This window comes from Lacerta agilis, chromosome 14, assembly GCF_009819535.1.
Source record: "Lacerta agilis isolate rLacAgi1 chromosome 14, rLacAgi1.pri, whole genome shotgun sequence".
NCBI lineage: Eukaryota > Metazoa > Chordata > Lepidosauria > Squamata > Lacertidae > Lacerta > Lacerta agilis.
In genome coordinates, this window is record NC_046325.1 from 16,192,452 (window position 1) to 16,218,444 (window position 25,993).

At 46.3% G+C, this 25,993-nt stretch overlaps 3 protein-coding genes across 8 annotated transcripts in view; 1 reads left to right on the forward strand and 2 right to left on the reverse strand.

The window, feature by feature from the left end:
• Positions 1–4,289, forward strand: part of FAM83E (family with sequence similarity 83 member E) — a 19,201-nt gene extending 14,912 nt beyond the window's left edge. The window contains exon 6 of the mRNA XM_033169305.1: positions 4,030–4,289. Within this exon, the coding sequence (XP_033025196.1) occupies positions 4,030–4,260 (231 nt within the window). The 3' untranslated portion in view covers positions 4,261–4,289. The remainder of the gene's footprint in view (positions 1–4,029) is intronic.
• The window catches only part of LOC117058256, a 13,486-nt gene extending 381 nt beyond the window's left edge, over positions 1–13,105 (reverse strand). Inside the window, exons 1-4 of one of the 6 annotated variants that reach the window (XM_033169311.1) lie at positions 12,881–13,105; positions 11,079–11,243; positions 9,620–9,850; positions 5,161–5,552 (exon numbers count right to left, since the gene is read on the reverse strand). In XM_033169311.1, the coding sequence (XP_033025202.1) occupies positions 5,512–5,552; positions 9,620–9,850; positions 11,079–11,243; positions 12,881–13,046 (603 nt within the window). In that variant the 5' untranslated portion in view covers positions 13,047–13,105 and the 3' untranslated portion in view covers positions 5,161–5,511. Of the gene's footprint in view, positions 1–5,160; positions 5,553–6,176; positions 6,266–9,330; positions 9,521–9,619; positions 9,851–11,078; positions 11,256–12,763; positions 12,833–12,880 lie in introns of those variants that run through there. The other 5 variants (XM_033169310.1, XM_033169312.1, XM_033169309.1 and 2 more) reach the window with 5 other exon arrangements.
• A 3,114-nt stretch (positions 13,106–16,219) lies between these two features.
• TARM1 (T cell-interacting, activating receptor on myeloid cells 1) lies at positions 16,220–24,368 on the reverse strand. The gene is made up of 5 exons (XM_033171074.1): positions 24,314–24,368; positions 23,715–23,999; positions 21,160–21,447; positions 17,748–18,008; positions 16,220–16,592 (listed from the first exon to the last, which is right to left on the reverse strand). Exons 1-5 carry the CDS (start codon positions 24,348–24,350, stop codon positions 16,453–16,455), a joined length of 1,011 nt encoding a protein of 336 aa, XP_033026965.1. The 5' UTR covers positions 24,351–24,368; the 3' UTR covers positions 16,220–16,452.
• Between the last annotated feature and the right edge of the window lie 1,625 nt (positions 24,369–25,993).

Consider the following 25,993-nt stretch of genomic DNA (forward strand, 5'->3'; position numbering starts at 1 on the left):
AGCCCAGTCTCCGTCCCACAGTACATCTACCGGTAATTCTCATCTACACCATCTTTCCTGTTCTGTGTCCCAAGAGATATCTGAAGTGTAGTCCACATTTGATAGCGGGCACTGTCATTGCTTAAGGCCCCACAGCGCAGTATTACTGCAGTTGTATTGTACGTTCTCCACCACCTGTCCTCTTGATGGCTGGACAAGCTTTGTGCCCCGCCCCCCAACCCCAACCACCTAATAAAAATCTGCCTTGCCTATGTGGCACTTGAAACAGAGGGCAGGCATGCAATTCACAAGTAGGCATCCCGGACTAACACATCAAGTGGTGTTGTTTATAAACTGCATTTATAGCCCACTTATTTTTCAAAAGAGCTCAAGATGGCGCACGTGGTTCTCCCCCTCCTCACTTAATCCTCACAACAACCCTGCAGGGTAGGTTAGGCTGAGAGGCAGTGACCAGCCCAAGGTCACCCAAGTGAGCTTCACAGCCAAGTAGGGATTTGAACTCTAGTTTCCCAGGTCCTAGTCCAACACTTTAACCACTATACCACACTGGTAGGCTTGTATGCCTACTCAATAAGGAACTGCCTTGAGTTGCCCCACCCCACCCCCTGTCTTTCAAATTGAGAGACTGGAGCTCTTCCTTGTAAGCAGATCTACTCCTAAAGTAGTGTTTGGGTAAGAAGCCACAGTAATTAAGCAGGTGCTTGATCCCTCTTGCACGTTGCTTGACAAGAAAGGGGGGGAAATACAAGAGGGCAGTGAGGCTGGCGGCAGCCCAAGTCCATTTCAGCCAGATCCTTTTTTCCGGCAGACCTATTTTTAGATGTCGCGACAAACTTCTCTGTTGCCACATGCATTTCATGACTTTTTACTGTGAGTAACCTTCACATTCCTTTCAGAACCCAGCCTGGCCAGCGACTAGCTCTCAGCAACAGGAACAAGAGGGCAGTACATACAATAGCCACTATGGTCTTCGTTCTCGCTGGCCCTCTAAATGCATGTTTGCGCCTACAGCAGCATTACATGGCAGAGGGGCATCTCTGGGGGAGCGACTTGGTGGGGTCGGTGCCAGGGCAACTTAGCCCCCCCCCCCTGTTGATTATCCTGAGTCTCTTCTTCCTGTTTTCTCCAGATCTGTTCTAAGATTGGGGATAAATGCAGCTGTGGGGAGGGGGGGGGAATAACCTGGGGGAGGGGGTGTGAGGGGAGGATTAAGCACCTTTCTCTTACCTGCCCATTAGTCTCTGCAACCCCCACCTGCACCAGACAATTATATGCTTGCAGGTCTGCCTGCAAGACTTTCACTCAGGGCCAACACAGCAAAACCCAGACACCCGTCCCTCATGTTATCAGCCACTGTGGAAAGATGCAGGAACCAGTTTCCAGAGGGAAATTTGGTTTTCCCTCCACAGTGTTTCTTTCTGTGAGAGAAAACACATTTGGTTTTCAAGACAATCCTTTTGCTGTGCAGTCTAAACTCCGACTCCCTTGCGAATCAACATTTCGGTAGTAATTTAGGTTTCCATGGGAACAAAAGAATTCAGTATTCTCTGATCCTGGCTTGTGCTGCAGGAGGTCAAAGTGTACATTTCTGTAAATTCACGCCCTGAAAAAAGCCGTGATGATATCGCTTCTAGTCACTTTGGGGACTCGAACACTGTTTTCCCCATGAAGTCTGGATGGTTTTAAAACGAAAAGTTTTTGTTCTCCATCAATTCCAGATGTTTTGTTCTCCATCAATTCCAGCACTCAACATTCCCTCAGACATTCCAGTTTCTACAGAAACCAGTTCCTGATCTTGAGTCCTGGTTACTGTGGGAACCAGCTTGTTCTGTCCTGCTCCGCAACCCCCGCCCCACAAAGCTTCCCATGGCCGGGTAGGATCAATATTTTGATTTCCAATCACAAAGGGGTGTTGAATATATAAATTTAAAGGTACCAAATAAGGTTGAAAAATTATAAATAATACTGTTCCCTTAAAACAAAGCAAACCCAGTCATTTCATTTACAGGATAGTGAGGATATCAATTCCCTTACATGAGAGCATTTTCATGTTGTCAGAACACCCCTGAGGTTACACTTTGCCACAGAAAAATAAATTATGTATGTCCCCACTTCCTAACCAAAATCAAGTTTCTGAAGAGGCCAGCGGCGCAGTGGGTACTTGGTGATTGTGGAAGGACAGAGCCAGGGTGCTTGAAAACAGCCCTAAAAGCTTATGACTTCCCCAAGGCCTACCTGTAAGCCTCTGGCTGAGATGGGACTTTGTCCTTAGTGTTATCGTGTTTCCAAGTGTTCAAAGCATGTCACATACATTTTTGTAATCATTACAATGGCCCTGAAATGATAGGCCGGTAGCATCCTTAGATTGCAGGGATTGGGGTGGGGCTGAGTGGGGTTTGGCCAGAGCTACTTGATGAGGCCATATTTGAAAGTGGGGCCTCCCCGAATCATGGCTCAACCTCTGCACCACAACTCCAGGCCTCAGGAAGGGCAGCTGTTTTATTTGACAGTCTTTATTTGACAGCTGACCAACAGGTGGTAGAAACAAGGTGTGGCGTTGCTTTATTTAACAATGCTTGGCCTGTTAAAAATGTGGCAACCGTAGATTTCAGTCCCTCACACAGACCAAACACTTGGTCTTAGCACTTTCTGGTGGCCAGAGAAGTGGCAGATATCATCTCGGTACTATTAAAGAGGGAAGAGTGGCAGGCAGACTAATCTGTCCCACAAAACTCGTTGAAAAGGAAATGCCTGGTTATTATAATATGACAGGTTATACTCCATGAGAGCAGGCAACAAGCATCATGGGCATTTTCTGCCTTGAGTACTAAATTGTGTTGAGCAGACCCTGCTGGTGGTACCCAGACCTCAGACAGGTCCTAGAGCAGAAGATTCGGGGAAGCGGGGTTAGGTCTACCTCTGGAGTTTTTTGACGAATTGGATTTATAGAAAACTCTGCCTCCTTTGGCTTTGAGCTTGGGTGAACTGCTGTAGACAGCACCTTCGGTCAATATTGATCAAGGCTACACCTATGATAGGGAGGGAGAACTCTAGAATGACGAGCCTTAGAAGCATGACGGTCCCCCTGTACTTATCAGCTAGGTTCCTCCCTCCTATACCCTGAATGTTTTTATGCAAGGCAGCCAGCCACTGAACAGGTAAGGCTTTCCCCATGCCTTGTGCCAGGAACTGTTAAGGCACAGTCACCTTGTCAGGGAAAAAAGAAGTTGCTCTTCTCCACTTGAACTTCACACTATTTGTAGATATAGTTCTTTTAGGTGCAGTAGTATGTTTGAAGTCATGTTTTTATAATGTTACATCTTGTAACTTTAATAGCTTTAATATTAAATGCTGCTTTGGAGAATCATGAAAGGAGCATAACAATATTGAAAATACGAATTTATCCTCCTCATCCCCCCCCACCGGTTTCCTCATCTGCCACAAATTTGCTTCCTCTTTCCTGCAGCTATTGTGCCTAGCAATCCCCACAGGGAATCTAGGAACATCAACACCAGAAATGTTAGGACTCTGCCTCAAATGCAGGATTCTCATAGGCAGTGATTAAATTTCTAAGTAGAGAAGAGTTAGGGTTTAACCATACCTGGAAGCCAAACAGGGTGAAGCAGAAGCCCTGCCCCTCAATTTAGGATCTGTAGGTGCAGATGGTAGTGGGAGAAATTACTTTGTACATGCTCAGAAGCTGCATCTTTCTACTATTTCACATAGTTCAGAACAGATACAGGGGTGGAAGGACTCCTTGGTAAGACCTGGTTGTAATTCATGTGGGTTGTCAAGATGCTCGTTTCATTTTTATCAGCAAGTATATTTTTGATGGTTGTGGAGAACATGAAAGAACCTAGGCCATGTTGCAAACCCATGTTCTCCTAACAGTAAGAACTAGAAATCTATGTCTGAAGAGGAGTTCTACAATGCATGGCAGGTACTGCCTATTTTACTTGTACATGAGCTTGTGAACACATCACACTGGTTCTTAAGTCTGAGGTGTTGTTTTTTCCAACCTTTCCACAGAAATGGGGTTACCAGGACACACCAGCAAGAGAGCTGATGAAACAGCGAGGGACTGGCTATGCCCCAGAAGAACCAAGGATGCCCGTTTACCTGGCACCTGGGCGTATGACCCCTTCCTCTGGCTACTTGCCTCTAGGAAGACTACAAGGACAGCTGTATCATAATCCAGGTCTATCCCGGGCTTGGCCACACCCAGGACAACTCCAGTATGGGCATCAGCTACGGTACTGAAACCTCTCTGAAAATCTCAAGGCAGGAAAAAAATTGCTGGGGGGATAATCTGGAATAGACTGGAATATTTCCTTGAAGAACAACAGCTTATAGAGAGATTATTCATGCGACAGGACAGAATAGTCAGGGGTGGCTATAAGACTGTGGTTTCTAGCTTTTAATAAAATATACTGGAACACTTTTCTATCTGATGAACACCCACCCCAATGAACTGCAGAATGAGATCCTGAACTGTGACAAGCATGTTTTAGTGAGATTTTAAGTTTCGTCTGCCAATGAGGGAAGCCAAACACTTTTCCTTCAATGCAACTACACTAGAGCAATTCAAGTTTGTGTAGGATGAACTGGGAACAAGCAGGAGGTTTGTAAACTTACAATGATGAGCTGCTCAAGGGATGCTGGGTGCAGCTACTGAGACACTAAAGAATATATAAAGCGTTATACTAGCAGAAAACTGGAATTACATTTCCCCGGCCCTCAAATCAATGTTTGTAAAAATAGAAGCCATTCATACAGAACAGTTCGTGCTGTGTGTGTGTTTTTTTTCTTAAGTTGAACCATAAGTTGTATTACAAAAAAATCTCCCTCCATGATCAAAATACAGTATTTCAGCACTGGATCAAAGCAGCCTGCAGAAGATGCTTTGACGTTTAAGAGGTTAGACTAATTGCACTGGACCCCACTGGTTTAGTAAAGGGAAGAGTTTGGAAAGGAAGAGTGACTGTTCCAAGGTTTATACACACCCAGAGGTTTTGACCCAGGGCAGATGATAAACAGTAAGCAAAAGACATCTTCTGTAAAGTAAAGTAAGGCAGGGAAACCCCTCCCTCATTGGATCTAGAAAAAGGAAATGGAAATTAAAAGAGGGAACATGCTTGAACCTAAGCTACAAAAAGGGAGAACAGGCACAACCCAGATGATTTATTGAAGGCCGGTCCATCTGTGACTATTACCATTTGTTCAAAGGCTCTAGTGTTCCTGCCACTGCAGTGTCCTAAAGCAAGTGGGAAGAGATGTCTGAGACTCATTGACAAAGGAAAAAATAACATACTGTTGCATCATAGAACAATTTATCAGCATGGATTGAAGTGAATTATGGTTGCTAGGATCCAGATTCAAGAGAGCTCTCATCTCTTCAGTTGTTGTGGAGAAGGGAAAATTCCAGTAAGGTGCAGATTCTCTGGTTGCTTCGTCTATGCTGATAGTGGAAGAGCAGCTTGAGGCAGCAAAATATTTGCTCTTGTGCCCCTTTTAAAGGCAGACGAGTCCTTTGAGGGCCTGGATCTTGTATCCTGCAGGTAGAACCCCCAGCTTCATATTTGCCAGGAAATCAAGAAGCCAATAAGAATCTCAGGGTTTGTTTACACTGGACTTGCACCCGTCTCCCTACTAATGGAGAGCCTCCCACATAATGCTATCCTGCATTCTTCCCCCTTTAAATGCAGGGTTTTTTGATCCTGGCTGTTTAGGACTTTCCAAAGAACAAAAAAAAAAAAAAACCCTTCCTGCCTGTCTCCCCTCTAAGACAACACTGGGATGGGTAGGGTCTCATCTGGATGCCCCTCCCATTATTGGGGAAAGAGGCAGGTACAAGTCCACATTTTTTGGCGGCAGTGTGGCCCAGTCCTAGGATTTCAGAAGCCTTCTTTCAAAGAAATGTCTGCATCAAAGGGAAAGCTGTTCTCCAGCACTTAAGATGCAGGATATTTTATCATGCAACACGTCTACCCCATCCCATCACTGCACCAATTTGAGTATTTAGTGCAGTTCAGACTGTGGCTGCAAAAATCTATTGGCTAGTACCAATGATTGCATCACTAATCAGAGACACTATCTTCCCCCACCCTTTTAATAAAGGCAATAGCCCCGAGGGAAGATGCTCACCGGCCCACAGGCTTCCACAATTCAAGTTGTCTTCCTTTCCCTTACTGTTAAATAAACGTTTGGTGTGCTCCAGTGCTGGGAATCCATTTCCAAAGCTCCTTTAAATACTTTCCTCCATTAGCTATTAACACCAGGCATAAAAGTGCTAGGTTATTAACATGCCAAAGAAATGGGAGGGGGGGGGGCGGTTTACACACAAAAATATGGAAGTTGCTCCCTCTAGGGGTTTGATCCCTAAAGGCACCTCTTTTCAAGACCAACAACTCCCAAGTCTGATGAATCAAAGTAGTAATGCAGGGCACCCAATGCAATCACTTTTTGGGGGGGGGGGGGAAGCGAAGCTTGTTATAATTAAGCCAGCACAGTTCAACAAAGTCCACCTGATGCTGGAATCCAATTTCTTTCACAGCGTCAGGATCCTTGCAAAGGCAAAGCAGAACTCGTTACGGTTCTTGCAGTTCTTGCCACATAGTTCCTTGCTTGCTGTATTTGCAGGCTGATAGGACAAACGATAAGGACCAGCTATAAAAGGGAGGGGCAGAAGACAAAACACTTAAGATATCTAAGGGCCATAAAGCAGAAATCCAAAGATAGGAAGCTACCTTCAAACTAGTGATCCACCTGCATAGGAAGCTGCTTTTTATACCCATCTAGGCAGGGCCGTCTTAAAGGGATTGGCCGCCGTGGCGCAATGATCCCTCGGTGCCCCCCGCGTGCCGCCTCTCCGCCCGCCTCCCTCCCGCGCTGGCCGCCCCTCGGGAGGGGGGGTGGGCGAGCGGGGGATGAGGGGCGTGGCGCTGGAGCGGTACGGGGCTTTGCGCGCCCTTCCCAGAGCTCCAGCTGGGGCTCCGGAGGGCGGGCAGCTTGCAGCCTGCCCGCCGGTGCCCACCCGCCTGCCCATGGGGGCGGGGGCGGGTTGGGGAAGGGGCGGCCGGTATGCTGGCGGGCTCGCAGGGGCGCCCCTGGGGGGCCCGGCGCCCTGGCACGCCGCGCCACCCAGGCCCTATGACGAGACGGCCCTGCATCTAGGCCAGGATTGTCTACCTGAGACCTTCTGCATGTAAAATGTGTGCTGTGATGCTGTGTTGCAACCATTCCTCTTTGAGGATGCACTATATCCTTTAAACCAGAACAGCCATTCTTCTATACAACACAGAATGAGGTGGTATAATTTTCTGGACTACACCAGTTCAGACTGCAGGTGGCGGAGGACCAAATTTCAATGCTCCCCTTGCATTTTTTTTTTAAAGTTCATGTTTGTGTGTTTATGAATACACACAGTTTCTCCCTCTGGTGCTAGCTTAATACATCAAGAAGTATAACCAGAATTCTGTCACCTCCTCCTGTGCAACTGTAACTCTCAAAATATTGCCAGCTCATCCAAGAGCCATGCACCAAACAAGGCCAACCCTGAGGTGGAAGTTCTATAAGTCAACACCAAGTAGGACTGGGAATGTCCCTTGACTGAAACATGGACAGCAACTGCTAGCCAGTGCAGGTAATGCTGAGCTGGATGGACCAATGGTCTGGCTCCGTTTAAGGCAGCTTCCTTTGGGGGACAGTGAAGCCTCGCCTCCTGACAACTATGCACACACCAACTTTTAAAGCACATTTGGCACACATTCTTTCCCTCGAATAATTCTGCGCACTTTAGTTTGCCCTTCTACAATTCCCAGCAACCGTTGGCAAACTACAGTGCCCAGAATTATTTGAGGGAAAGAATGTGCTTCGAAATGCGCTTTCAATGTATATAGCATGTACACAGCCAGTAGCTTTGGAGATTTCACCAAGCATCAAGCTCTTTTTTAAAAGCCAGCCTTTGCAACAATAATACCCAGTGGAATAAAATGCATTCCTGCCCACATACAGTTGAGCCTCGGGGGTTTCCCAAAATGGGCGGTGTAAATCCACTGGGACTGAGAGTTACTGAAGACTAAAGCAACATGGGAAAAGCAGAGTGGAGAAACCAGCAGAGAGAGGTGGCCTGGAGGTGTACAAAAGCTGAGCAGAAGGATATTGCCACCTCCAGACAGCACCAACAGCAGCTTTTCTGGAACTAAGCAGATCTTGGTCTCGGGAGTGCCTGGATGGGAAACCACTTTGAAACCCCACACAAACCACTTTGAGCTCATTCTGTACTAAAGGCAGCATATAAAAGCAAGACTTTTGAAAAGCAAGTGGAGTGAGGAGTGGTACAGAGTACTCTTAATCTTGGGGACTGGGAGGGCTTTTAAATATTGGGGTTTCTTTATTTCGCCCTTTCCTGCTGTCCAAAAAGAGGGTTAAAAAACAAAATAAAACAAGAAGGCCTCCTTATACCAGGTCAGACTACAGGCCCTTTATTGTCTATACTGCCTGCAGTGGCATTTCCACATCTCAGGCAGAGGCCATTGCCATCAGCTGCTATCTGATTCCTTTGTGCTACAAATATTGGGGAACTGATCACAGGACCCTCTTCGTTTAGAGCAGGGGTAGGCAACCTAAGGCCCGTGGGCCGGATGTGGCCCAATCGCCGCCTAAATCCAGCCCACGGACGGTCCGGGAATCAGCATGTTTTTACATGAGTAGAATGTGTCCTTTTATTTAAAATGCATCTCTGGGTTATTTGTGGGGCCTGTCTGGTGTTTTTACATGAGTAGAATGTGTGATTTATTGAAAATTGATCTCTGGATTATTTGTGGGACATAGGAATTCATTCATTTCCCCCCCAAAATATAGTCCAGCCCAGCACATGTTCTGAGGGACGGTGGACCAGCCCACAGCTGAAAAAGGTTGCTGACACCTGGTTTAAAACATGTGCTCCACCCACTGCTTATCACCCAGATCCCTTTAAATCAATCAGACTAACAGCAGTCACCAACCTTTTAGGGCCAGTGAGCACATGTGGAATTATGAGGAAGTGCTGTCATGGCATGGTATAACATGAAAGGGCTGCCACATCTAAAGGAGCATAAAATCAGCCCGGATCACAAAAAGCAGTGGGCATGCATCAGCCACTGCCATACACACTCACAGTGAAAAGCTCACTGAATCTCTCCTCTGCCAGAATGTATGGGAAGGAGGGTGTCCAATCCTGGCATCCCAAAAAATATTGGCACATTTAAGGGGATGTGTTCGAAGAGAGAAACAAAGCCAGCGCAAACAGGAAATGAGCAGGTACAGCAATCAGTCTCTCATGCATTATGGATTTCTGAGGTGATATTTACTGAGACATTTTGTGAGATGATATTTACTGAGACATTTTGCAGGAACCGTATGATGCTATGGCAGGCACCATGGGGTGAGCAGGTGCCGCACTGACAACATCTGAATAAAATTAGGCCTGTAGATTATTTGCAAGTTGCTTCTTGGAGATCAGATACAAACCTTCAATGACCTAGAAAAGCATAAAATCAAGGCCAAAGGTTGCCAGGCTGTGGATCCTGTAGCTCTCCTGAGAGAACACAAGGTCAGGCTGGAGGAGAGAAACACTCACCTGGGTCCAACTGCACAAGGCACCGGAAAGTCCCTTTGCCTGAGGGTTTGAGCCTGATCCCAGGTACCACCTCCAAGAACTTCAGGCTGTCACTGTAGCCTCGATCCAAACACAGTTTCCACAGCTTGACCTTGTGCTCCTTCCACACCAGGGCCTCCAGCTTATCCAGACGCAAGCCTAAAGGAAACTGGCCCAGAGTGCTTCGGAGGAGAGGGATCACATCTGCACCACCTGAAAGATACAAAGAGGCCTCTATAATGAAATTTAAGTAGGACTGTGCATACCCCCCATCCAGTGTTCCAGATCTGTCCTGGGGCAGACTTGACCTGGATCTGGGCCCCAAACTGGGGCTCTAGCACATTGTTTAATTGTGGTTTTAAACCCTATTTTATATGTGGTCCAAGGGCAGGGGAAGAGACACAGACAGGCTGCCTGCATTTCCTTCTCCCTCTAGATCACTTTGGGTGGACCTAACCTGGGGCTGCCAAGCTGCCCCAGCCAATCAGCCCAATTTGGCTCAGGATCTAGAATTCGGACAGCGTGGCCCCACAGCCCTACTTTTCAGTGTTGTTTGGATCAGATCTCAATTACCTAGAACAGTGCTTTACTTGCACACAAGTTTTTGTGCTCTTCATGCCAAATTCCTCTTGATTATTTCTCAACTATACTACAAACTATCAAAGTCACTGCACTCCTGACTTTTATGATATTTCTTTTCCCTTAGCCTCATTAGGCTTCAGTTCCCATTGCAACTGCTGAAGGCCTCTCTCCAGTTAAGGAAGTCTTTACAGAACCTCCGATCAGAAATTAAACTGAAACAGGCTTTATTAGGATGAGGGAATGCTTTGATGGTGTTTCCTGCTTGGCAGGGGGTTGGACTGGATGGCCCTTGTGGTCTCTTCCAACTCTATGATTCTATGATTCTATTCTTCAGAAAGCTGGATAATTTTCTTCCTGCTGCACACCTGCTGAAGGTGGGAAAGGTATGGCCAGCCTGCTCTACAGAGTGATAACGAGTGTGCTGAACAGGGAGGACAAAGTGCATCTCTTCACACTGCAAGTAAACCATCACATTTTTGAAAGTTTCCCCATGTTAAGATTTCTCCATGATGATAAATTCAGCATAGCTGGAAAGGGCTGAGGTAGCACACAGCAAGTGTCTATGTCTTCTATTTCCTGGGATGGGTGGGTGTTTTTTAAAGGATATGTATGCAAAATTGGATAACCAACCCCACCCTCCTGTAATCTGATGCAGTCCATTCCCCCACTTAATTCCCTTGAATGTGTAGAAGTAGGCCACACCTTCTCAAACAGGCAAGTTTCCTTTTCTTACCTTCACCATCTCTCCCATTCTAGCATAAAAACCACACGTTTTAGACCTATTTTTCCATGCTCATATACCGGGGTCCCTTCCAAAGAGCATAGAAACATTACTAGTCAGCTCCTCCATGCGTCTTACTTTTCCTTGCAGAAGAAGATTCCCTTGGCCACTCATAGGCAGGGTCCAGCTCGTCTGAGGTGAAATCAAAGGGATGATAAGCAGGCCTGCGTGAAGGTTTCTTGCACTGGTGTGTGGACAAAGGCAGAGCTGTGGAGCAGGCTGGAGGGGGCGCTGTGGGGCAGGCTGGAGTAGAAGCAACAAATCATTTTGATACAAAACATTAAAAAGTCAAGAATGTCTGTAATCCCTATTTTCACATTACATATGTTGGATTCTAAAGGTGTCTTTCCACTAGCAGAAAGCCTATTCCTAACAGAGGAGGCCTATTTCTTCCTTAGCAGAAGACTGCTGTATGAGGAAAACGAACACCACATCCACGAGTTCCTCCAATTGGACACAGGATTAGTCTCAAGCGAGACCTTTTTTATGGCCTCCTACATCTTGCTCGTTATTAAACATCATGATTGTTATTAAATTTATTCCCCGCCCTTCACCAGCAGATCCCAGGGCAAATGACAACTACAGTATTTAAAATTCAAAATAAACAACAGTTAAAGCAGATTAAAATTACAGGAATAGGGTGGACCCTGGGAACACACATCTCATGAGCCAAAGCTCAGGGTAAAAAGGTGGGTCTGCAGCTGAATTGTGAAGGAGCCAGGCACACCTCTGTGGGGACGAAGTTCAACAACTTGGGGATGCCACAACTTCCCTGAGCCACCACCCCAAATTAATTATATCATCATCGTTGTCGTCGTTATTATTATTATTATTATTATTATTATTATTATTATTATTATTAACTACCAAGAGGGCCCATCTGCTGATCTTAACACCCCTGGAGGGTTTGTAGGGAAAGAAGCAGTATTTCAAGTATTTGGGGCCTAAGTCACTTAGGGCTTTCATCACTAATGTGAGCACCCTTGAACTGGACCTGGAAACAAGGAGTACGGCCTATGTTTTCCTCATGCACCGTTTCCTTTATACCAAAATGCAACCCTGCTCCCCCCCCCCCACACACACATTATGGCACTACAGCCTAAGTACCCTTCCATTAACTCTGGCACAATTGTTCCCGGAGGAGCACAAATGCATTTTCACCTTCCACTCACGCTTCTTTAGGTTAATCCAAGCCACCCGAAGCATGAGAAAAGGGCACAACCAGTTTTACGTGAGGAGCAAATGCGGACTGGGGGGGGGGCCTCCTCTCATCTGGCAAAATCAGCGACAGACACATCTAATCGCCACGCAAACCCATCTCCCCACAACTTCTCTTACCTCTGGAGAAGCTGCAGGTGTCCCAGCTCAGGGGCCAGATTTGGCTCCAAGGCCTTTGTCTGTTGACCCCTAAGCCAGAGGCTGCTGTTATGAATAACTAATCGAAGGCCCCATTTGCACAGTAGTAGGTTGCTTTAAACCCTGAGTGGCTTAACAAAGCCAAAGTGGTTTAACAGGCGGGATAATAAATATACAAAGTAAATAATAAATAAGCATTCAATCCCTCTTCCTAAGGAGCTCTGGGAACTGCAGCTCAGAAGGCAAAGGGGTGTGTGTGTCTCCAAACAACTGTCAGCACGCTTAACAAACTACAGTTCTCAAAGAGTCATCGCTGGAAACCTGTTTAAAGTGTTTTAAATGTTTAGCGCAGGTGGGGCCTAACATTAAGTAATCTTGAATACACGTTAATAAATAGGAGTTACTACCTCCATGGAGACAATCCATCTTTGCAACACCCATATCACACTCCTGCTGCATCCTCCATCTTTAAATCAATTTTAAAGAAAAAACAGTTCCCCCACAATTAGAATAGCTCCACATACTCCTCTCTGGTGGTAGAGAGGCCTCTGACTCGACTGGATAAATTGGCGAATCCATCCGTAGTCTTTTATAAACAGGTTGTTCTTCCTCAGAGGCCGGCGCTGGGCGTTTCTGACAAAGGTCTTCTTCTGTGGGTCTCACCACAACTTCCAGGCGTGGTTTTTCCATGGTCCTAATCTGGGCCCCAGTTCATAACATTCTCTCACCTCCCTCCCCAGGCTTGCCTAACCCTCGACTTTCCCCCCCAGAAAATTCAGCTACCCTTCAGGGTACCAGGGGAGGGGAGCACAAAGCCCACCCGCATTCTTCACCAAGCCAGACAAATCTATTTTTTTTTTAAAAAAAAAAAAGCAAAGAAAAGTAAAATATTTTCAAGCTGAAAAAACCCACAAACATTTAAGGTGGGGGGGGAGGGGAAATGAGCTTCACTACTGATGTCCCTTTAATAAACCTGCATTTGTATGGGTGTGGCAAGAGACAATTAACCCAAAAGGGTGTAGCTTGAAAGGGGGCCATAACTCAGAACCATTCACAATTTATTTAAAGCCATAGCCCCACCTCCTCAGCCCATTGCAATAGAGGGGGCACTTTACCTGCACAACAAGCAATAGCTACTTTAAAAGGTAGTAGCCGAGCCCTCTGCTGTTACAGGGAAAGAAGAGGAGAGCTGGACAAACACTAAGACTCCTATATCCTTTTCACATCTACTACTGGCAAGTCAGGTGTCCTACATCTTCTATTAGTGCAGCTGGTTTTTCCTGCCTAAGTGTAGAAGCTTACATTTGCCCCTAATGAAATTCATTTTGTTAGTTTGGGCCCAGTTCTCCAATCTGTTACAGTCATATTGAATCCCGATTCCATCTTGAGTGGCATTGGCTACCCGTCCCGGTTTGGTGTCACCTGGAAATTGGATGAAGGGATTGAGGGGGTGCTCGTCAAAGTCGTTTATAAAGAGGCTGAAGAACAATGGGCCCAGGACAGAGCTCTGTGGCACCTCACTTGTCCTTTTCTTTTTTCTTTTATTTGCAGGATGACTAGGAACCATTAGTGGGCACTTTTGGGGTTTGGTCAGTCAACCAGCTACAAATCCACCTAAAAGTTACCTCGTCCAGTCCTTTGCTGTCACACACAATTATTTATTATCAAATATTACTATCTATAGATGTTCCAAAAAAAAAAATCTTCCAGTAGCACCTTAGAGACCAACTAAGTTTGTTCTTGGTATGAGCTTTTGTGTGCATGCACACTTCTTCAGATACCTATCCTTCAGATAGATGTTCCAGTCACTTGTCATTCATTTTAAAATTAACATTTTTGGTTGAAGACCTTCTTTGCATGCTTTCCCTAGCACAAGTTTGCAATGCATACACCCCAACTTTAGAACACTCTTTCCAAAGAGGTACAACTGGTGCTTTCACACCATTCTTTTCATTACTAGGTTAATACATATTTATTTTTATGGGACATACAAGAAGGACTTCATAATTATTTATATATGTCACAAAATTTATATACCGTTTGGAAAAAGAAATTACACTGCTTGATGGTAGAAACACACACATGAAAAAAAGAGAATAAAATTATCAGTAAAATCAGTTAAAACAAATATTAAAAACATTCAAAAAACAAACTAAACACATATCAACATTCTATAAAATTGGATATGCTTGTTTTAAAAAAGAGTTGCAATCAGAATCCAGTTCAGAAGAAATCGGACTAGGCATATCTAAAGAAAGTTTCTTCTGTCTCTGCGCTTTATGGAGGAGAAATCTTGAAGAGGATGCTATAGGTGATACAAGACCTGTGGATAGATGGGGAATTCTCAGATGGTTCAATTCTAACCTTTGGAAGAAATGCTTGGGAGTTCTGGGCACTTGAGCTTAGGAAGGAGGAGGCAGTGTTTTTGAAGTGTGCTTAATGGAAGTGAAGCTTTCAAGTGCCACCTCACAAACAGGCACAGAGGTGCAGGTAATGCTTAAAACAGCTTTCAGCGCAATTATCCCACCTGAAGCAGAGTCCAAATAGTGCCCCTGCCTCCATGCCCAACACTTACTTTTTTAAAAAAAATCCCACTGTACAATTCAGATATCAATTCCTGCCTTCACCTTATACCACCATGGGTCACCTCCAGGTGACCTTCCATGACCCCTACTCAGTTAAGTCTACCTGCACAATACAGCCACTCCATGAAGCTTTGTCAGTGGGTTCCCTGCAGGAGCGTGGTCCCTCAGCAGCGGCCCTACCATGACAAACCCTTGATACCAGTCGTGCCCTTCCCCACGCAATGGTGTCACAGCAAGGCTGGCTGTTATGGCATGTATTTCTTAGTTCTTATCTTCCATCCTCCTCCCCCAAATGCCCAACAGGCAATCGTTTAAGTTGGCATGACACACCATTATTTTGCATCTAAAAGGACAGAACAGGCATTTTCCCTTCCTCTCACTTGCACAGTCGTGATTTCAACCAATCATTACAGTATTCCTATCCACCAGTGCCCCCTAACTAGCAATTTATACCAGCCCCCTCAAACAGTAAAGGCAAACCTGGCTAACAGATTTTACCTGAGATGGCAGTCATTTTTCATATGCTGCAGCTGCCCCTTCTCTTGTCCCCCCGCCCTCCTACCTTCAGGCAGAGAACTCTCCTCTTCTGGAGTTGCTCCCTTTTTTCTAAATGTTTCTTATTAACAACACGATCAAAAATGATCACATAATTCATATTGTGCCCACATAGTGGTACTGTATGTGGTTTATCTAACATTCCAAAAGGATACGGTAAGTTATGAACAACAAAGAACACACATTTCAATCTGTCCCTCCCTTCAGTTAATATTAATTCAATCATTTATTGTTATATCTTTGTCTATTCTGGAGCACTGGATGACGTAACATTATAAAACATGAGCTGAACAACACTGAAAATGAATAAAGCATCTAGATTCTAGAGTTACAGCAAAAAAAATGCAAAAGAACAGAAGCTGTATATAACTACAGGACCACGCATGAAAGCAATACACTTCATGATGAAAACACTTAAACAAATAAGAATTTCTGCTCCTCTCACTGGCCTGAAGTGCTAATGTCCCTGTCACTCTGGAAATCAGTTGCGTGAAGGCGGAGATTGCAGCTACTCACTGGTGAGGCAAAGGCATTCTGTGCATGCCCAGGAGCAAATTCTTCTTGATAATTACTGGACATGATCTAGGGCTGAATTAGCTGGTTCCGAGTTCTGCCTCAGGTTCAGCAATGGGACCTGTGGCCTTCCAGATGTTGCCGGACTACGACTCCCATCATCCCTGACCAATGGCCATACTGGTTGGGGCCAATGGGAGACAGAGTCCAGCAACTTCTGGTGGCCTGTATGTTCCTTACCCCTGTAGGCCAAAGCTCCTGTTTCAGAGGAGCCATGATGTGGTGACTGTGAGGTAAATTGGTTGAGGACTGCAGTCTGACCATCTCCGTGTGCGGTTCCCAATCCATCATTATGTTCCTTCCCATCAAATGCAGCCGCTGGAACTTGCGGTTTCAAACCAGACTCGGTCAGCTCAGCGGGATCCTGCTGATCTAGGATCCCTTCATTTGGCCCAGCTCTCCTGATGCTTCTCGTTCCACCATGCTTCAGCTATGAAGAACAGGGCTAATAAGAGGACGCAGGCCCCGATCCCAAGTCGCAGTGTGTTGGCTGTGGTGAAATCCGTGGCCTGGGAATGTGAGTCTGGAGAAATTAGAAAACGCTTATCAATGTAAAAATAGTTTTCGGTATACAGCAGGTTTTCTTCTTTCATCAATCACTACGCAGCTGAGAACTGTCCCCATGAAGATGGATTTGCCCCTGAGCAGGCGGGAAATGAATGGGGCATTAGCACTATGGGAGCCACCTTGAATCCACTTGCCTGTGCTTGGTTTCCTTGGCAGCCATTAACTGGCAGTGCCATCCTGTTCAAATTGTATGTGCTTATCACTGCAGCCTGAATCATCTGTGCTAATATAATCTGAAAAGGGCAACATTCCATTGGCGACAATGACACCACCAGAACCATCGCACAGCAATCCTTTACATACGTGGAAAGCACTTGTCGAGTGCAAGGGGGGGGGGAGAGAACCAGCATGACGTCTAGATGTGAAACATCACATGAAATTATTCCAGTGCCATGTTCCTCTATGGAAAAGCAGCAACTAATTGTGGCTTGCTACTGTGTGTCCCCTGAAAGCCTTTCATCCACACACATGCCTGTGTGATTGCCACAGAGCTGTATGTTGCTTTTTCCTACAGAGTTTTCCATGTAGGAAAAATAGCGACGTTAAAGGAGACATGCAGCATGACCTATCAATCAGCTTGCATACCAATGACCAGCTGTGGATAGCACCAAAGGACAGAGTGGTAAACCTTGTTTTGCTGCTACATAGGACTGCAGAAACAGAAGTATGTGCTGTCCGTCCCACCCACCCCACATCCATCCAAGTTATTGTCTGTGGGAATATGCTTGTGTTTGATTCTCCAGCCAGTTTTGTGGGCATCCACTCAACCTCACAGTATCTTCCATACTTCCATATTCAAATCCATTTTTAGACTTGGAAGCTCCTTGGGACCAGGGAGTTATCCTCTTTTACTCTGTAAAGCACCATGAATGGTACAATTATCACCATCACCTAAGGCTGTGCACTATACCTTTATAGCACATTCAAACCACTTTTATTTCCCTCAAAGAATTCTGGGCACTGTAGTTTATCCCTCTCAGAGTTACAATTCCCAGCAAACTACAGTGCCCAGAATTCTTTGAGGGCAGAATGTGTGTGGAATGTGCTTTAAAGGTACACAGGCTAGCTCTCTGCTTGTGTACACTTCTCCCACCCCACCCCCCGGACTCACCTTGTCTCCACACGTCAGTGTCATTGAGCTGATATTCCTTATATTGGCAGCTCAGCTCTCCTATGGTGGTGTTAACGGCCTCTTCTGTGAGGTTGAAGCTTGCAATCGCCCCATCTTGCCAAGCTCTGGTTTCAGCAAAGAGCTGCCCACCTTGGTAAAGATAAAACCAGCCCTCAGCAGCAGAAGGGACTGAGCAATTCACTCGATATCTTCCCGCAGAGTCCACCAACACCTCCAGGTAATTGGGGACCACAGTTGCATCTGGAAGAGGAGAAGTGTGAAAACGAAAAGATATAGCTTAAGGGATGCTCAGTGTTGAACTGGCTTTCTTTCTTTTACTTTTTTAAAAACACATTTGTAATTCTTGTGGCCATAGATACATATTCTAAGTAGGAGATTAGTACTTTACAGCCACCACAAAGATTATGGGAATAATTTCCCATAATTCAAGGTTGATGGCTGAGGATCAAGCAGGACTCTCAGAATGCCCCAGGATGCAACAAATGAATGGAAGGGCAAGGAATTCTCTGGAGTTTTCTATGTCCAAACTATGTAAAAAGTAACAAGTCCATGAGTTTTAATGCTGAAACTCTTCCTGTGCCTTGATTGTGGGAAATTGGGAAAATATTTGCAGCTAGAAAGATGAGAAGTCCTCTGCTGGCATTATAATTAGGAGTTAAGTATGCAAGCTGGGGGAGCACTGAGGACGACTGCATTTCTTGTCACTCTCCAACTTGTAGAAGATGCACTGGATGAGTGTTTCCCAACCTTGGGCCTCCAGCTGTTTTCGGACTACAATTCCCACCATCCCTGACCACTGGTCTTGCTAGTTAGGGATGATGGGAGTTGTAGTCCAAAAACAGCTGGAGGTCCAAGGTTGGGAAACACTGCACTAGAGGCCCTAAAGCCCTAAACAGCCTTGGCCCAGTATACCTGAAGGCAGTGGCGGAGCTAGGCTCCGCGGTACCCGGGGCGGCAAAGGAAACGCCCCGGGGGCGGGGCGTCGTGACATCACATTGTGACGTCATGACGCTCCGCCCCCAGGGCGTTTCCGGGGGTGCCGGCGCCGCTTCTGCAGCCCTCTTTTAAGCCGAAGAGCTCGCTTTTAAGCTCTCCGGCTCAAAAGGAGGCTGTGGAAGCGGCGATCCGATGACAGAGTGCGCCTGCGCGCGCAGGCGCACTCCGTCGTCGGGCCGTGCGCTGCCGCTCCCAGGGTGACGGAGGGAGCGGCAGCGCGTGGGAATGGTGGGAGGGGCTGCCTCCTGCCACCCCCACGTGCCGCCGTTCGCTCCGTTGCCCCAGGAGCAGCAGCACCGCACACACCGTGCGCTGCTGCTCCCGGGGGGGACGGAGCCAGCGGCAGCGCGTGGGGCTGACAAGCGCCGGCCCCTCCTGCCACTCCCCACGCTGCCGGTCACCCCGGGAGCAGCAGCGCTGCACGGACGGGGTGCTCCCTCGGCCGTGCGCTGTTGCTCCTGGGGTGACGGAGGGAGCGGCAGCGCTTGGGAATGGCGGGAGGGGCTGCCGCTTGTCACCCCCATGCGCCGCCGCTCGCTCCGGTCGCCCCAGGAGCAACAGCGCACGGCCGAGGGAGCACCCCATCCGTGCAGCGCTGCTGCTCCCGGGGTGACCGGCGTTGCCTGGGGAGTGGCGGGAGGGGCGCCGCTTGTCGCCCCCACCCGCCGCTTGTCGCCCCCACCCGCCGCTTGTGGCCCCTGTCGCCCGGGGCGTACCGCCCCCAGCGCCCCCCCCTAGCGACGCCCCTGCCTGAAGGAGCATCTCCACCCCCATCGTTCAGCCCAGACACTGAGGTCCAGCTCTGAGGGCCTTCTGGGGGTTTCCTCGCTGCGAGATTACATAGAAACAGGCAGAGGGCCTTTTCGGTAGTGGCACCCGCCCTGTGGAACGCCCTCCCATCAGATGTCAAGGAAATAAACAACTATCTGACTTTTAGAAGACATATGAAGGCAGCCCTGTTTAGGGAGGTTTTTAATGTTTGATGTTTTATCGTGTTTTTAATATTCTGTTGGGAGCCACCCAGAGTGGCTGGGGAAACCCAGCCAGATGGGCGGGGTATAAACAATAAATTATTATTATTATACAAGGTGGGGAGGAACTTTCTGTAATGTCCTAAAGCACATGGGGAACCAGTGTGGTGTAGTGGTTAAGAGTGGTAGACTTGTAATCTGGTGAACCAGGTTCGCGTCTCCGCTCCTCCACATGTAGCTGCTGGGTGACCTTGGGCTAGTCATACTTCTTTGAAGTCTCTCAGCCCCCTCACCTCACAGAGTGTTTGTTGTGGGGGAGGAAGGGAAAGGAGATTGTTAGCCGCTTTGAGCTCCTTTGGGTAGTGATAAAGCGGGATATCAAATCCAAACTCCTCCTCCTCCTCTTCCTCCTCCTCCTCCTCTTCCTCCTCCTCCTCCTCCTCCTCCTCTTCTTCTTCTTCATCTTCTTCTTCTTCTTCTTCTTCTTCTTCTTCTTCTTCTTCTCCACCTCCTCCTCCTCCATGGGAGGGGGAGGCTTTCTGCTTCAGAAGTGCACTCTCCATTAGTTGGAGGGCAACAGGGACAGTAATGGGGGTGATGTAGGTGGAACCATCGTGCTCATCCCTGGTACCCCACACTCATGTATTAATTTACTTAACTTTCAGTTATAATGCCTGAAGAGAGGTGTCTAGCTAGCCCAATCTTGTCCTTCCTCCAAGGAGCTCAAGCTTAGTGCTTTTTTTCCCCTGGGGGGACGTAGGGGGATGCATATCCCTAAACATTTTGTGAATCTAAGTTTGGCCTCAACTGAGGGGCAGTATTTCAATAGGAGTAGGAAAATGAGAGTACCCCTAAACATTTTTAAAGAAAAAAAGCACTGCTCAGGCTGATGCACATTGTACTCCCCTTTATTCCCACAGCGCCTTTGTGAGGTACCGTAAATTAGGCTGAGAGAAAGTGGGTGGCCAAGGGTTATTATCCATGAGCATCATGGCCAAGTGGGGATTTCAATCCAGGCATTCTTGGTCCCAATCTGCCACTCTATCCAATGCATCACACTGGCTTTCTGACTATGAATATATTGCTTAAATCTTAATCCAGAGAGGATGACGGCCCATATCTACAACAGCTTCCCTTTGCAAAAGTTCATTTCCCTTCCTCTCAACCTCTTCTGTCTCCCAAACCAGCAAGTCCCATCCCTAAAAACACTCCTCCACTTAACAAGGTTCCCTCTTTTTTTCTGGCAGGGATCCTTTACAAGCTCCACAACAACAAGCAGAAGTTCAATGGGTTCTGGTTTTTCCCATGCCAGAAAAAGAAAGAAAAACCCAGCCAATTTAATTTCTGCTTACCATATGGCTGCTGAAGGCACAGAAAAAGAAATCTGGAAATTCCGCCCCCGAGATAGCAAAAGGTTTTCTCACCGATAACTCTCAGCTGCACCGGGTCACTGGCGTTTGACCAGATGATAGGCTCTATGATGCTGTGGTAATAACAGGTGTATTGGCCTGCATCGGCCATGGTGACATTCTTCAAGGAGAATTCAGCGGTGTCAGAGTCCCCTCGAGGAGTGACCTCTATCCGAAAATCCCTGGCCTGGTAGAGGACAAAGTTGACCCCTAGTAATGGAGCCTGACAACAGACGGTCCAGTCCTGGCCTGCAAGGACCTCAGTACTGGGACTCACAGAGATGGATGGCTTGGGGTAATGGTCTGTGAGTGGGAAAGAAAACCTGATTACTGAGCCTCAGACCTTATTCTCTGCTGTTAATAAAAATAATAATATGTTGCTTCTTTTTGCATAGTAATACAAGGTGGCTGAAAAAAATATCAATATCATTTTTAAAACATTCCCCATGAAACAACCAAAACCAATTCATATCAAAATACACAAGCTGCATACAGTGGTACCTTGGTTCCCAAACACCAAAAACCCGGAAGTGACCTGGTTATCCTAAGTTTTTTGGAAGCCGAACATCTGATGCGGTTGTCGGCTATTGTTTCTGGGGCGCCTGCACCAATCAGAAACTGTACCTTGGTTTTTGAACATTTCAGAAGTCAAACAGACTTCCAGAACAGATTAAATTTGGTGCTTTTGTTTTGGCTATTTATTTTGCGTTTTTGTTTTTGAGGCTTTTTTTGGATAATTTGTTTTTGTGACTGTGTGGTGGAACTCAGTTCAGCTACTGATTGATTGATTGATTGATTGATTGTGTGACTGGAGAAATGGATAAAAGCCCCCACCCATCCAAACAATGACTATCATCAGTGCAGGTAAGAAAAAAAATAATTTTAATTTTTATCATCTACAATACTGTCACATTTATTTTGTAGGGCAGTACATTGATTATTGCTTTTGTTTTATAGATCAATGGTCTTGTTAGTAAAATTCATGTTAAATTGCTGTTTTAGGGGTTGTTTTTAAAAGTCTGGAATGGATTTTAAAAGTCTGGAACAGATTAATCCGTTTTGCATTACTTTCTATGGGAAAGTGCACCTTGGTTTTGGAACACTTTGGTTTTGGTACAGACTACCAGAACGGATTAAGTTTGAGAACCAATATACCACTGTACACACTATACCTTTAAACCATGTTTGAAACACACACACACACACACACACACACACACACACACACACCCTCAGAGAAGTCTGGGCACTGTAGTTTGTTAAGGGTGCTGGGAATTGTAACTCTGTAAGCAGTAAACTAAGGTGCCCAGAATTCTTGGAGGTTAAAAACGTGTTTCAAATGTGCATTAAAGGTGCCGTATATAGTGTGTTTGCAAAATTACAACAGTAAAAACAGTAGCAACAAGCCTTTGGAAAGAGAAGGGGTTCAAACATACTGCCTTTGTATGCTTGTCTGTTCGTTATTTACATTTATATTATAAATGTGCTCAAAGCAGCTTGCAGCAGAACAACAAAAATGCAAATCAGTATATGTTTAGAATAGCTCAAATACTAAATCATTTCAAAATATAGTATGACAATCCAGCAAATAACTCTGTGTGATTATATGAACATTGCAACATTTTAAAGCCATCATAAAATGAACTATCAGTCATTAAAGATATCAATTAATTACAAATATAATGCACATTCCAGTGCAATTGCATGTCAACAATAATATAACCAGCAGCTGCTGCATGGCAGGACCATACCAAATGGTACAGAAACGAGCAATGTATGTGAAAATTTTCATAGGAGCTTAAATGTTTGTTTCCATGGTGACTAGAAGCTTGATCATAAATTATAAAATACATAGTAATAAATAGATCTATACTGTAAAGTGTACAAATTATTTGTAAATGCTACAAGTTAAGTGCACATATTTCATAGCAGCTTGATCGTGTAAATATAGGGTAAATAGTATAAGCAATCCTAGGGTTGCTATATTCCTGACACTCACAAAGCAAGTTGACCTTTTTTTAAGGAAGACCCAAAATTGTTCAGCTTTTTGGGAACAAACCCTTGTTGTTGAGCCTTTTTAGGGAAACCTCCCACCAAAATAGTGATTTTAAGCTTTTGGAGCTGTTTCTGCTGCTTTTTCCTTTGCGTTGCTATACATCCAGGTTTTCCCTGACATTGCAGTTTTGGCAAAATTCCCCCGATGCCATTTTTAACCAGGACATGTCAAGAATTTTCCTGACGTATGGCAAGCCTAAATAATCATAACAATTTTTTTTTTAAAAAAAGCAACCTCTTCATTAGCCTTCCTCACAGGGTATCATCTCCATCAACCTCAAGATCCCGACTGATGGAATCCAACAATGTTGGGAGAGACACAGCAGGTTCCTCATCCTTGCTAAAGGCCAGCATCATTGCCCCAAAGTCCTTCACAACCATAAAGTCCTATTCCTAGACTGGTCACAGTCCCATTGGTTCTCACACCAAACCTCCTTGCATGCACCACTTTGGGCCTAATATTGCACATGACCTTCCTAGTATGGTCATTGGGAGTTGTACGGCCCAACACTTACCATCTGTGATGTTTGCAGGGCTGCTGAGCGGGGAGCGAATGGACTTCCCTGCCTCCCAGATCTCATAGCTGCAGCGGAATTGCTCCCTGGGCCCAAAGTTGTGTACCTCAAAGGTCACTTCAGATTGGGCGGGCAAGGCTTTCTTTTTGGCCACGGCCTCAGGGCTCCCTCCCTGGTACAGGTAGAACCAGCTGCCGAAGTATGCCCCTTGAGCCGTACATCGGAGGTGGTGCTTCTCATCTGCATCCGGAGCCTGGAGCCAGAAGATGGAGGGCTTCGGAAGGGCTAAAAGAGAGAAGGGCCGATTGCCGAAACCCAGGAATGCTGATTCAAGATCCCATGTCTACAGTTCCCAGGATTCTTTGAGGCATGTGGGCTTTGAATGCACTTTAAATCCATGGTGTCTATGCAACTCAAATCCTCGCTCTCATCTAACTACCCACCCACCCTGGTTTCCTCAGGCAGCAAGAAACATCTTCAGATAGCCTAGCCACTTTTCTTCCTCTTGCTGATGCTGCTGCAGTCCCAGAGCTCAATGCCCCTCTGATTTTACCAGATGAATGGATACTTCCCACCCCATTGAGCTAAACTATACTCACAGATCGTAAGCAGTAAGAAGGGGAGAGTAACAGGCATCCTTAAAACATGCAGTCTTCAAATGAGAATCCAAGTGTCTGGGCATCTCAGTATATAAATACGATGCCCAGGAAACGATGATCCATCATCAGTCATAAAGTTGGGTTGGGGTAGGGGGGGGGGAGGAAAAGGAACAGTTCCTTTTCTGACAAAGGCAGCAATAAATGGCTTCTTGTTTGATGTTTTCAGTTGCTCTAAAGCAGGGGTCAGCAAACTTTTTCAGCAGGGGGCTGGTCCACTGTCCCTCAGACCTTGTGGGGGTCCAGACTATATTTTGAAGGGGGGGAAATTAACAAATTCCTATGCCCCACAAATAACCCAGAGATGCATTTTAAATAAAAGGACACATTCTACTTATGTAAAAACACGCTGATTCCTGGATCGTCCGCAGGCCGGATTTTGAAGGCGATTGGGCCGCATCCGGCCCCCAGGCCTTAGTTTGGGGACCCAAGCTCTAAAGACAGGGGTATAATTCTCAGAGTGGTTTAACAGTCAATTCCTCTTCACAGGGAACTCTGGAAATTGTAGTTGTCTACAATCGTAGGGGCCTCCGGACAACTGTCCGCACCCTTAACAAACTTTAGCACCCATAATTACTTAGGGGAAGCCATGACTGTTTGAAGTGATATCACAGTGCTTTAAATGTGTGGTTTGTGTGGCCTAGAGGCAGCGAAAGATTGGAAGCCAGAGATTCGGTAAAAGTACACTGGCTCCTTTCTGTTAGCTGCAGTATCCTCCTCCCCAACTTGCTTCTGCTTCAAGGTAGCTTTATGAGGAAAACATGCCATATGCGCCTGCGATAATTTTGCCACACATTGTACACACTCAGCCTTTTGTTCCTTTGTCTGTTGTTTCAACAACAGCACGGCTGCACATCCCTGAAGGCAACATCTTGGCAGCAGTCTGCTTTCAACAAATATCTTGTTCTGCCTTTGTGCACGCTATTGCCAACTTTTGCTCACACAATGCAGTATGGACTGCTATCTAAAAATTAAACCATGCCTACCTATGTACACACACCGGCTTTCATATTTCATTATAGATCTGTGGGTGCTAAATGCTTGTATTTAATAAATGTTAGAATTTAATTAGAATTGGTATGGGAAATAGCTAGACCAGTGGTTCCCAACCTTTTTTTGGCCATGCCCCACCTAAGCATCTCTAAAATCCTGATCCCCCCCCCCCGCCGTGACATATACTGTAATTCTTATTATTCAAAAAGTGAACTCCTATTCACGTGGAGGAAGCATAAAAGACCATTAACTGTTAATAACTCATTCTCGAATTGTAACGAACCAGGATCTAAGTCGGGGGTCTGCAACCTGTGGCTCCGGAGCCGCATGCGGCTCTTTTGCACCTTTGCTGCGGCTCCGGGCAGGGCCGATGCGTTTAGCGCCGAAATGTAGGGGGCGCTGCGCCGCGCTGCTGGCCCGCCTGTGCCCACCCACTTCTCTACCTTGCCAGCGGCTGTGCTGCTCATGCGTGCCTCGTTTCGTGCCAGCGCAGGCGCAGCAGCAGACCGCAGCAGCTTCCCTCCTTGGCGCCTGTCCCAGCGCTTGTGTTTGGCTGCTGCTGGTGGAGCTGCTGGCTGCTGCGATTCGACGAGGCGCAACGACTCGACGAGGTAAGGAGGCAGCTGCGGG